This window comes from Rana temporaria, chromosome 5 (assembly GCF_905171775.1).
Source record: "Rana temporaria chromosome 5, aRanTem1.1, whole genome shotgun sequence".
Taxonomy (NCBI): domain Eukaryota; kingdom Metazoa; phylum Chordata; class Amphibia; order Anura; family Ranidae; genus Rana; species Rana temporaria.
Window position 1 is genome coordinate 269,278,527 of NC_053493.1, and position 13,502 is coordinate 269,292,028.

Sequence of the window (13,502 nt, forward strand, 5' to 3'; positions counted from 1 at the left end):
TCCCTGTCCTGTTAAAACATTTATTGTAACTTTAAAAAAAAAATATACATTAAAAAAAAAACTATTAAAAAGGGTTAATTTACACAGGTTCTCTATTATGTTTGTGTCCGCTAATAATGTTATTTGTGTATTTTTTGTGAAAATCTTGTTTTGATATATTGGTGGGGCTGTACGGGGCACCGTGATTTCTAGCAGCAGCCCTGGAAACAAGAATAAATGAACATTAGTTTAAACAAAACTTAGAAATGAAACACTGCCATACTGGCTCCATGATATTGCTTTATTGATAATGTTCAGGGGCAGCCAGCAAACGTAGTCTCTGAGCACTGACTTGTCTAATTGTCATCTATTATACATATATCATGCAAATCCTATAGTGCTATAAAGGGGGTAAACATCTTTCGATTACACATGAAAAATGAAATGATACACAAAGCCATATTATCTATTCAGTTTATCACAGTCGTGTGCAAATAATAAATATGGCTTTTCATTTGCTTTCAAAAAAGTAAGACATAATACACAGCATTATATTATTCAAGCCAGTTACTTTCAATCAGTTTGTAATGTAGGCTTTTTTCCAGAAGAGGGCGTCGATTACTAAGGCACAACATTAGTTACATATCAGTTTCAATTAGACCATGCTAGTTTGGTTACATGAAGTTAAAAAAAAAAAAAAAAAAACTGTATCACTAGTGATATATTAAGCTGCTACTTGTACAATAATTAATGAACTGGGTCATACTAAATATCTGTACTATACTCCAAATTAGGTTAATGAATATGGAAACATACCACATAGCACTGCACTGTCAGCCATTTTTTTTTATTTTTGGTAACATTCCCCATGTACAGTCTTAGGCAATCTGCGAGACCCCAGCTGTTATCAAATTACAACTCCTAGCATGCATTGCCAGCTGGCAGTGGGCATTCTGGGAATTGTAGTTTAATAACAGTTGCTGAGGCACATGTCAACCACCCTTACTGCAGAAGAATGACAAGAGTTATAAGGCTTTTGTGGAACCATACAAATATTTACAATCTTATCGTCACCTATGTACAAATTACACTTGTTGCTTTTAGTTTAATGCAACTTGTTATTTTTTTTATTTCTTATTTAAAGTGCTTGCTTTCATGACAGAGCAACACGATGCATACAATATACCTATGTATCAACCCAAGGGATGGCTTTAGGAATATAAGGCAGGTGACATATTAGCTTAATATAAGTCGTTTTTCTTTTTTAATGCAGATATAATGGTTTGTCGTTAAGATGAAAACGATCCAATACGTGAGGATGGGGTTTTAGTCAGAATATAATCTGAAATATCAATATGGAAGTGCTTATTTTTAATGCGGGAAAATATGAAATGTTTCTGACACAGTAAAGTATCATCCTCAGAGGAAATCACATTTGAACATGCAGTTTTTATGTCTTTTATAAAATTGTCATGTGCTTATGCTTTCTTTTGTGCTATGGTTCCCAATTGAGAATACAACATTCTTTTATTAAAAAAGGATGACTTTAAATATATTAGATAAAATATAACAAGAGTCCGATTGGTTGTTTTTGAGGCGCGCAGGTTAAGGCGATACTTTCATTTTGATCTGCAGCATTGAGAGAGTTTGTAGGCTGAGTTTTTCTCTTCGTCGGATTTAAGTTTGCTTCTATAATACAGCAAGCCAAACAGTTGCTTTATAGTTCTTTGCACCGAAAATACTTCTTTTGGTAGCAAACAGAAAGCTTTTTTTTTTTTGATTCATCCTAATGCCACAAATATAAACATTTAAGGCACTGCCGGCATCCAGTGGTGCCATACGGATCAGTCACGGTTCCTGGCCATCAGCTTTCGTCAAGTATTTCAGTTATATTCCATACAATACACAGTTACAATGTTTTTATTTCTTATGTTTTTTTGAGATGAGAGTTCTGCTGAAGACTAAACATGTCTGTTGTACCAGAGATATAAACTCCATTAAATGACGGAAGGACTTGGTGATAGGAATCCAAAGCATTACTTAATCTTCATTCCACAGCAGATTGGTGACAGGTCCACTGCCTAAGTTCAGGATTGTCAAAGCTATGAATGGACATTGTTGATTGAGAGGTCATTTCTTATTATTTCATTTACTGCAAGAGAAAAAAAAGTAAAGTCAAGGATTCAAGTTCATTTTGACCACCAGATTTGCATTTCTATAATAAATTAATATAAATCATAAGTCGTGTTCGTTCTTTCCATATGAAATTTGGTTAGAACGCGAACAAACACACCAGCTAATCATATTTCATCTTTCACTCTTGAAAGAAACCTGTACTTATTGCAGCGACCTCACCCCAGTAAGGCCTCGTACACACGATCGGTTAACCAGAAGACAGCGGTCTGAAGGACCGTTTTCATCGGTCAAAACCGATCGTGTGTGGGCCCCATAGATTATTTAACCATAGGTTAAAAAAAAGCCAACTTGCTTTAAAATTTTACCGATGGATTGGTAACCGATAGGTCAAAACCGATCGTTAGTAGGCACAACCATCGGTTAAAAATCCACACATGCTCAGAATCAAGTCGACGCATGCTTGGAAGCATTGAACTTCGTTTTTTTCAGCACGTCGTTGTGTTTTACGTCACCACGCTCTGACACAATCGTTTTATTTAACCGATGGTGTGTAGGCGCGACGGACCATCAGTCAGCTTCATCGGTTAACCTATGACAACTGTCCTTCAGACCGTTCTCATCGGATGGACTGATCGTGTGTATGAGGCTTTAACTCATACTCACCTTTCCTCGTTGGCTACTGAGAGCAGAAGAATCTGCCCATGTTATACAGGGCTATGGACTCTTCGCATGTTACAGCACTGGTCCTAAGCCTAATGCTGTCAGAAAAAGTGTGTCACATGCTTCTATACACCCAAACATCCTGGGTGTTTTTTCACTGTTATGCCTCGTACACACGCACGGTTTTCTCGGCAAGAACCAGCAAGAAAACTGAGTAAACCGAGCGTGTGTACGAGGCTTTCAGGTTTCTCGTCAAGAAAACTGCCCAGAATCTAGACGAGAAAAATAGAGAACCTGTTCTCTATTTTCTCGTCGTGAGATTCTCGGCAGTGTTTTCCTGCCGAGAAACCCAAGCGTGTGTATACTTACCTCTCCATGGAAACCCGCGTATGCTCGAAATGCCTTTGACACATGTGCGGTAGCTTCCAAGGCATAGGTAGGGTGAAGCAATATGGCGGCAAAGGGCATAGAATGTGACGAGAGCATGCTTGTCATAGTCAATGACGTCACCGCATTCGTGCCATTCAAAAGAACGACGGTTCTTTTGAATGGCCCGTGTGTACACTCGGCCGGCAAGAGAAACTTGCCAAGAATCTCATCATGAAATACAAAGTTTTGTTCCTGACGAGATTCTGGGCCGTGTGTACAGGGATTTACTTCAGATAAACAGCATGGTGGGGGAGTGAAGGGAAGGTGAGTGTGTGCTGCTGGATAGAGGGATTAAAGTAAACCTGTTACTTTGCCCTGTACAGGCAAAGCACAAATTTGCTTTAAAGGGGTTGTAAAGATTTGTTTTTTATTTTCTAAATAGGTTCCTTTAAGCTAGTGCATTGTTGGTTCACTTACCTTTTCCCTCGATTTCCCTTCTAAGGGCTCTTTTACATGGGCGGCCCGTTCAGGTCCGCCTGCCAGTTTTTTAGGCGGACCTGAACTGACATCCGACCCGCTCCAATCCGCCAAAGTGTGACGGAGGAAAAACCTACTTTTCCATCCATCTGGCGGATTGGATCCGGTGAACACGGACAGAGGGTCCGTGTTCATCCGATCCCCCCATAGGAGAGAGCGGAGAAAAGACAGGGTGGTCCCTGCACAGTGTGCGGGGAGCGCCCTGTCATCCGCCGGCTCAGCAGAGATCAACGGAGCGGGCCTAAATGTTTTTTTTCTTTGTCTGAATTTCTCACCTCCTGTTCCTCCTCAATAATCTGTTGAGTAAGCTGTTCTAAATGACTTTCCAATGCTCAGATGATGGTGGAAAGCTTACTGAGGAGAAACAGGAAGTGAGAAATTCAAACAAAGAAAAAAAACATTTAGAAGGGACATGGAAGGAAAAGGTAAGTGAACCAACAATGCACTAGCTTAAAGGAACCTATTTAGAAAATAAAAGACGAACCTTTACAACCCCTTTAAGCTTGCACTTTGAACATTAAAACTTGTTCACACCAGAACGTGGAGTGGGAAAACCATGTCACGTGCGTATTTGCTACACCATGTTCAAAATGCACTGATTGTGCAATCTGGGTGTTAATAAAATCCTAAGGACACCCCAAATGCAGTGCATTTGCCTGCACTGGATCGCATGGTACCACAGCAACATGCAATCCGGAGAAGTGTGTTTTTGAACAGTAGTGAATGCGCTACTGTTGAATGAATGGGCTGAAAATCGCACCGCACTGAAAGGAAAGAAAGGAACCAAGACCGTGTTCCTGTGAGATTCAGGTGTGAATCAGCCCTAAAGAACAAATATGACTACTTTGGGCAACAGTTCCACTTTTTCTTTTTATTTCTGTAAATCAGCCTGAGGTAGCATCAGGTGTGGAAACCATAAAAGTAACATAGTTTATATATGTAGTGAAAGCCCTGCACTAAAGGTGATTTGGAGGGTTCCTTTACATGGTTACCTTGCACGGGACATTTTCAGTAACCCCTATTGCAAGCATATATCAAAAGATACACCTCCATTTATGCAACACAATGGGCTAAATTCACAAAGCCAACACAGCAGCATACGGCATCCCAAAAAAGTGAGTACACCCCTCACATTTTTGTAAATATTATATCTTTTCATGTGACAACATTAATGTCTTAGGCCTCGTACACACGACCGAGAAACTCGACGGGCGAAACACATCGTTTTGCTCGTCGAGTTCGTTGTGAGGCCGTCGAGAAACTCGACAAGCCAATTTTCTCCATTCCCGTCAAGGAAATAGAGAACATGCTCTCTTTTTGGCTCGTCAAGTTTCTCGACAGTTTCCTCGACGAAACCTTCTGTTTAAGGATGCCCTACAGATGCTCAATAGGGTTTAGGTCTGGAGACATGCTTGGCCAGTCCATCACCTTTACCCTCAGCTTCTTTAGCAAGGCAGTGGTCGTCTTGGAGGTGTGTTTGGGGTCATTATCATGTTGGAATACTGACCTGCGGCCCAGTCTCCGAAGGGAGGGGATCATGCTCTGCTTCAGTATGTCATAGTACATGTTGGTATTCATGGTTCTCTCAATGAATTGTAGCTCCCCAGTGCCGGCAGCACTCATGCAGCCCCAGACCATGACACTCCCACCACCATGCTTGACTAGGAAAGACACATTTGTCTTTGTACTTTGTACTGCCGCCACACATGCTTGATACCATCTGAACCAAATAATTGTATATTGGTTTCATCAGACCACAAGACACAGTTCCAGTAATCTATGTCCTTAGTCTGCTTGTCTTCAGCAAACTGTTTGCGAGATTTCTTGTGCATTATCTTTAGGGACCACAGCCATGCAGACCAATTTGATGCAGTGTGCGGCGTATGGTCTGAGCACTGACAGGCTGACCCCCTACCCCTCAACCTCTGCAGCAATGCTGGCAGCACTCATACGTCTATTTCCCCAAAACAACCTCTGGATATGACGCTGAGCATGTGCACTCTACTTCTTTGGTCAACTATGACAAAGTCTGTTCTGAGTGGAACCTGTCCTGTTTAACCACTGTATGGTCTTGGCCACCATGCTGCAGCTCAGTTTCAGGGTCTTGGCAATCTTCTTATAGCCTAGGCCAGGGACATGCAATTAGCGGACCTCCAGCTGTTGCAGAACTACATTTTCCATGAGGCATAGCAAGATTCTGACAGCCATAAGCATGACACCCAGAGGCAGAGGCATTATGGGACTTGTAGTTTTGCAAAAGCTGGATTTACTAGCTAGGCCATCTTTATGTAGAGCAACAATTCTTTTTTTTTCAGATTGCCATGAGGTGCCATGTTGATCTTCCAGTGACCAGTATGAGAGAGTGAGAGCGATAACAACAAATTTAACACACCTGCTCCCCATTCACACCTGAGACCTTGTTACACTAACGAGTCACATGACACTGGGGAGGGAAAATAGCTAATTGGGTCCAATTTGGACATTTTCACATAGGCTGCTTTCACACTTCTGCGCTTTGCCGGCAGTTTGGCAGTGCTGCCCATTGATTTCAATGGGCAGAGGCGCTTTGGGAACGGTGTATACAACACTCCTACAGCGCTGCAAAGATGCTGCTTGCATGACTTTTTTTACCGTCTTGCCAGCGCACCGCTCCAGTGTGAAAGCCTGAGGGCTTTCACATTGGAGTGAGAGGAGAGGCACTTTCAAGGCGCTTTGCAGGTGCTATTTTTACCCACCAATGCCTACAATGAAATTCTATCAAATATAATAACTATAATAAGAGTGCTTCCAATGTCAAGGTGTACCTGTAGGCAGAGCTGTATGAAAGGGTCAGTCCAACCAGAACTGATACCTTGATGCAGGACTTTTGAATAACTTGACAGTTATATCTCTGAAGGACTTGTTTGGTGTGCACTTGAGTTCCTGAGTCTAAACACCTTCTGGGGCTAATAACACTCTCCTTGACAGAGTTTTCAAAGTGCATTTTATATTAGGGAGGCAAGAGATACTGGAACATGCAAATATGAGTGCAATTACCCAAAATATCAGCGGTGACAGGGAGTATGGCGTTATGGCCAAGAGATCCTGAAGTAGTCATGATGCATAACAAACCAGGAGCTGACCACCACACTCCACCTATCATTAAAATACCACTGTTGGGTGGACTGACCCTTTCAAAATGATTATCTTCCTTTCAATATTCCTGATGGCATTCTCCCAGGATTTAATCCAGTTACAGATCATCAAAAGTAATTGCAAGAGTAAATACTGTGCTTCTTTACCCACAACCAGCATATCAACCATGCTGAGTCAGTCAACATAGTTCTCCTACACTGACTGTACACATGGATGCCAAAAAATTACCTCCCTTTATTAAGACCTGCAACTCCTTCAAATTGCAAGGACTAGAAATATGGGGGGCCCTTAGTTAGGAAGCACTTCCTCAGGTGGAAAAACAGGAGGAATACACCTCATCAGAGCATATTTGAAAGATGGCAAGGTACAGAAAGATTGAAAATCAATTAAACTGAATATGGTGTGACTGAAATCAATAACATGTTTACAAAAACAGCTTAAACACAATATAAAGGATTTGATTTACTAAATAATACGAGGGTGTTCACTTAGCAAAGTGTATATGAAATCCTCCAGGATTTCTCCAGAGCTTCTCCCATTCTTTGGAACTCCCTACCCCAATCCATACCTGACTGTCCCCTAATCTATCCATATTTAGACGATCCCTGAAAACTCTTCTCTTTAAAGAAGCTTATCCTGCTTCTAACTAAGGCCTTGTACACACGACCGGATCTGTCCGCTGATACTTGTCCGCGGACCAGTTTCAGCAGACAAGTTCGGTCGTGTGTACGGCCGACCGGACAGGTTTCCAGCGGACATTTGTCCAGCCGACCGTTTTCCAGCGGACAAAAATTTCTTAGCATGCTAAGAAACCTGTCCGCTGGAAGCCTGTCCGTCGGACGTGTTCGGTCGTTTGTACAGACTCACCGGACACGTCCGATCGGCCGCAATCCCTCGCATGCGTCGAAGTGATTCGACGCATGCGTGGAAGCGTTGACCTTTCAGGGTCGCGCACGTTGCCGCATCATCGTCGCGGCGACGGCGCGGCCACGTCGCGACACGTCACCGCGTTTGTTTTCCGCTGGGATTTTGGTCTGATGGTGTGTACAGCCATCAGACCAAAATCCGGCAGCGGACATGTCCGATGAAAACGGTCCGCGGACCGTTTTCATCGGACAGATCCGCTGGTGTGTACGGGGCCTTACACTGTTTTACTTCCTCCATCAGCTCATCCCCCACAGCTATTACCTTTTGTATCAATTGACCCTCCCTTTTTAGATTGTAAGCAGGTACCAAATTGTAATGTCTGCCTTTATTTTGTTAAGCACTGCGCAAACTGTTGGCGCTTTATAAAACCTGTATAATAATAATAAATATGCACTTCGCAAAGGTAAGGTAAATGAGGTGAATCTATGTGCACCCAATCATGTGCGAGGGAGAGTAGAACTGCAGCATTTTTTTCTAGCACATGATTGGTTGATGTGAACACAGCTTCACTTTATTAGGCTCAGTGGACATTCACTTTGTTAAGCCAACAGGCTCAACCCCAATCACTGTAATGGGATTTGTCCTTATGTTTCTCTACTATAAAACAATCTGGAAAGTCCAACCAGTGCAACAACTGAAGACTGCACACATCTGGAAATAGCTTCACTTCAGTATACAGACATCAGTTTTCAGCTGTTAGCTCTCATCTGCTTGTTTTCCACCATTGTTTTACTAAGTGTGTACTACAGAAAGGAGTCAGTCAATGTCAACGAGTCAGTATTATAAGAGACAGTTATCTGAAGATGGAAGGATAGTTCTTTGTTTTTTGCTGCTTCTTCCGTCACTGTCGTCTTGTCCTGTACACTGTCAGACTACACAGTTCCCACACTCATCATTTCATGTCAATTTATCAGCCTGTGTTTTTTGGCAGGCGGACAGGAAATGACTGAACCTGGCAAAGGCCATCTAAAGCAAGCTGTACAACATCCCTCCTGTTTCCATTCCTCCCCTGTCCACCCACTCACTACCACCGTTGCCACCACAAGCACCTGATTACCACAGAGATATGAAAAATGTCAACAGATGATAACACCTTTTTTCTAGGACATGGCTTTCTGTGAAATAAGTGCCCAAAGTTACTTGTGTCACAGAGAATGACCAAAGTTTCCTTTGTACCAGAAGAGTTAATATTGCCAATCAAGATAAAAACATGTCACAGATACACAGGAAATGGTAAAAAAGCAACTTCCCGATTATAACTTGTGAGGGGGAGAAGCTGTTACTGATACATGAATGTTTGTGCACACATTGCCTTCCTAATTCAAACAAATGGTACATTGTCATGTGTTACGTTGTGGCACATGGTATATAGAAGGTAGATTTTGTGGCACAAGATTTTCATGACAATTAGCTTAACTCTTTCTCCTGTTACTGAGTCTCAGCCTTGATCAGGGCAACCTAACTACGGAATCTCAGCCTGAATCAGGCCAATCCCCATTACTAAGTCTCAGTCTGGATCACATCAGCCCCAATACTGAGTCTTAGGCCTCGTACACACAATAGGTTAACCAGAGGACAACGGTCTGAAGGACCGTTTTCATCGGTCAAAACCGTTGTGTGTGGGCCCCATAGGTTATTTAACCATCTGTTAAAAAAACGCCAACTTGCTTTAAAATTAACTCATGGATTCCTAACCGATAGGTCAAAACCGATCGTTAGTAGGCACGACCATCGGTTAAAAATCCACGCTTGCTCAGAATCCAGTCGACGCATGCTTGGAAGCATTGAACTTTGTTTTTTTCAGCACTCGTTGTGTTTTACGTCACCGCGTTCTGACACAATCGGTTATTTAACCTATGGTGTGTAGGCGTGACGGACCATCAGTCAGCTTCATTGGTTAACCTATGACAACGGTCCTTCAGACCATTGTCCTACGGTTAACCTATCGTGTGTAGCTTTAGTATGGATAAGGGCAACAAAGCAATGGAATCTCAGTCTGAATTAGGTCAACCCCCATTACCAAGTCTCAGTATGGATCAGGTCAACCCCATTACTGAGTCTCAGTCTGAATTAGGTCAATTCCATTACTGAGTCTCAGTATAGATTACGTCAACCCCATTATTGAGTTTCAGTCTGAATCAGGATATCACCTGTTACTAAATCCCAGTCTGGATGAGGTCAACCCCATTACTGAGTCTCAGTCTGAATCAGACCATTCCCTGTTATTGAGTACCAGTCTGGATCAGATCAACTTCATTACTGAGTCTCAGTATGGATCATGTCAACAGCATTACTGAGTCTCAGTCTGAATAAGGCATTACTAAGTCTTAAGCCTGGTACACACGATCGGATTTTCCAAGGACAAAGCGTAGGACTTTTGTCCAAAGGGCGTTGGCCATGAACTTGTCTTGCATACAAGCGGCAAAGAATTGTCAGCCAACAGACACAAAACTACATGGTTTTTCAGCTCTTTAGCGCCACTCTTTGGGCAACTTCTGCTAATGTTGTGTTATGGTTAGCATTGCTTCTGAGCATGCATGTTTGTACTTTTTATTGGTACTGCGACATTATGGTGGACACACCAGACACTTTTGACACATTTTTGGGACCATTGGCATTCATACAGCGATTAGTGCTATAAAAATGCACTTATTACTGTGTAAATGTCACTGGCAGGGAAGGGGTTAACACTAGGGGGCGATCAAGGGGTTTACTGTGTTCCCCCCGTGTGTGTTCTAACTGTTGGGGTAGGGGTCTCATTATAGGAGATGACAGATCGTGGTTCCCAGCTTGTAGGAACTCACAATCTGCATCTCCTCGCCTCACAAAACAGGGATGTGTGTGTTTACACACACACATCCCTGTTCTGCCTCTCTTGCTCACGATAGCTCATGACCAGCGGTCATCACGACTGCTGGTCACGAGTATTGGCACCCCAGCAGTGCAGTCGGCGCTTGCGTACTCCTCCGGTGGCGCGCGTGCCCGCTATCCCACTTAAAGGGACCGTCGTACAGCTACGATGGATCGCAGGATCATGCCGATCTGCAGCTGTATAATGACGGCGGCAGGTCGGTAAGTGGTTAAGTAAAGTGCTGTGTAAATTGATGGCGCTATAGAAGTACCTGTATTAATAAATAAATATTACAATTTAAAAAGAAGGGGTACAACAATTGTGATATATGTTATAAATAATATATTTTATTATCTGTAGCAAAAAAAAGCAATTAGTAATGCTATTAAGTAAACATGCTAAAAGCAGGAAGTTCACAAAATAGATGAAAGTAATCCCTTTCTGTAAACTTGTATCTACAGGTAAGCCTATAATAAGGCTTACCTGTAGGATACGGTGAATATCTCCTAAACATGCACTGTTTAGGAGATATTTACGCTACATGCACTCTGAAGGGACGACATACCCGTGCCGTACCTTCAGAGCTTTGTGAAGCGGTCCGTAAATCCTGCAATATCATCACGGTGTGGGCAATCAGACGGCCGGAGGACACAAACCCAGAAGGAACGCTGGGTGAAGATGGAAGTGCCTTCAGTGGAGACAGCTTGCCGCTAGAATGCTTTGTTCTAAGGTAAGTATTTCATAGTGTGCTAGTATGCTATGCAGGGTTTGGAAACAAAATGAGTTTTACTACCGCTTTAACCGCTGATCAGAATCTCTGAAGCCGGGTTCACACTTGTCTGACAAATGCTCCGACATTGGGAGCTCATGTCGCATGACGTGTGAAAATCAATGTTTCCCTATGAAAGTCGGTCCGACTTTGAAAATGCTCCCTGTACTACTTTGGTCTGACTTTTATCCTACTTCAGCCCATTGAATATCATTGAAGTCGGACCAAAGTAGGAGCCTTGACCTTACCATCCGACTTTTGACATCTGACATGTGATTACAGCAGCAGTAAAAGGAATTTATCTCACTCTGGGATTGTTTTGATTGGTCAAAGAACAAGTCAGACTATCACAAAGTCGGATCAAAGTAGTATCCTGTTCATGAAAGTCGGATAGATGTAGGACCAATGTAGGACCAATGCAGGACCGATGTCGCAGAGCAAAGTAGGATGAAAGTCGTACTGCTGTCGTGTAGTATAGTGTGAACCCGGCCTGAAATCAACATCAACAAGAACTAAATTAGCACCTCACAGGTTCATTGGGAGTGTATATCCTAAAGTCTGTGTAAAGTCCCTTTCTCTGCTTTCTGTGTCATCAATCACTTTCAAAAATAGATCTGATCATTACATCTAATATAAGAAAGATAATAAACAGTCTGTGTTGGGCATATGTAGGAATTCCTCTTCTGTCACATGCCTAGTTCTCAGATCAATAGATTACCAACAAATGGAGAGTGGGGAGGACTAGTGGAGTACAGCAATGCTTGGATGAAACACTAAAGTACTGAACAGATAAAGCTTGCTCCCTACATGCATTTCAGTCCTTGGCCTTTGCTTTTAACTGGAGTGAAAATTTAAAATTATGTTTGCAGATTATTTGTTGTTTAATTGAGGGTGCAAGAGCAAAGTATTTTATTTTCCTAGGTCTGTATAGTTTGTTGATGAACTACGATATATATCAAGAAGAGCGTACCTAAAGTCAGGTTATGAGCACAATGAACATCTGTTTGCATCAGAAAGAGGAAGGAAAAAGAAGCAAAAGTATTTCAGTATGGGTTTCCCCAATTACAACCCACCAGAACACCTGAAAGCTGCTTTGGAGAGAACACCCCAGTGGGTGTCAATGGAACAACCATCAACACTTTGTGTGGACCAGCTGCAGTCATCAGTACTTTTACTGAAGCTGAAAGCCAGCTCATGTATGTGCCTCCAGTTTTCTGCCAATAAAATGTAATTAAAAGGCTGGGTTCACACTACTACACTACTTTCATCCTACTTTGCTCTGTGTTCAATGTTTCCCTATGAGAGCATCTTGTAGCGTCCTACACAAGTCGGTCCGACTTTGAAAATGCTCCCTGTACTACTTTTGGTCCTACATTGATCCTATTTCAGGCCCATTGACTATCATTGAAGTAGGACCAAAGTAGTATCCTGTTCATGAAAGTAGGATGGATGTAGGACCAATGTAGGATGAGGCTGGGTTCACACTACTACACTACTTTCATCCTACTTTGCTCTGCTACATTGGTCCTACATTTATCCTACATTGGTCCTACATCCATCCTACTTTCATGAACAGGATACTACTTTGGTCCGACTTCAATGATATTCAATGGGCCTGAAGTAGGATCAATGTAGGACCAAAAGTAGTACAGGGAGCATTTTCAAAGTCGGACCGACTTGTGTAGGACGCTACAAGACGCTTTCATAGGGAAACATTGAACACAGAGCAAAGTAGGATGAAAGTAGTGTAGTAGTGTGAACCCAGCCTAAATGTAGGACCAATGTAGCAGAGCAAAGTAGGATGAAAGTAGTGTAGTAGTGTGAACCCAGCCTCAAAGGTGAAAGCAAAAGGGTTCTCACTTAATTGGGTCTGAACTGGTATCAATAGGTACTATTCCCTGCAAAGGACAAAACTCTGCTTTTGTCATATAATTACTAAAAGTTTATATCCAACAAGTCCATCTAGACTTTTTTTTAGTTTTGGATAGAGTAGGGAAGGATTAGAACTCTTGACTGTTTTAGATAAATTAGAGAAAACTTTGATCCCTTGTTGGATTTTTATTGCTTTCCAGGGTTTCTTTTAGATTTTGCCTCCCTCTCTATCCTGGTGAAGACCAGTTACCAGAAACAATGTACGGT

At 42.3% G+C, this 13,502-nt stretch overlaps 1 protein-coding gene across 4 annotated transcripts in view; it reads right to left on the reverse strand.

Annotated features, from left to right (window-relative positions):
* Nucleotides 1-261: 261 nt before the first annotated feature.
* NFATC1 (nuclear factor of activated T cells 1) overlaps nt 262-13,502 on the reverse strand; it is a 271,495-nt gene continuing 258,254 nt past the window's right edge. For 2 of the 4 annotated variants that reach the window (XM_040353852.1, XM_040353850.1), the window contains one exon: nt 262-2,131. In XM_040353852.1, coding sequence (XP_040209786.1) covers nt 2,082-2,131 — 50 coding nt within the window. In that variant the 3' untranslated portion in view covers nt 262-2,081. The remainder of the gene's footprint in view (nt 2,132-13,502) is intronic. The other 2 variants (XR_005749481.1, XM_040353853.1) reach the window with 2 other exon arrangements.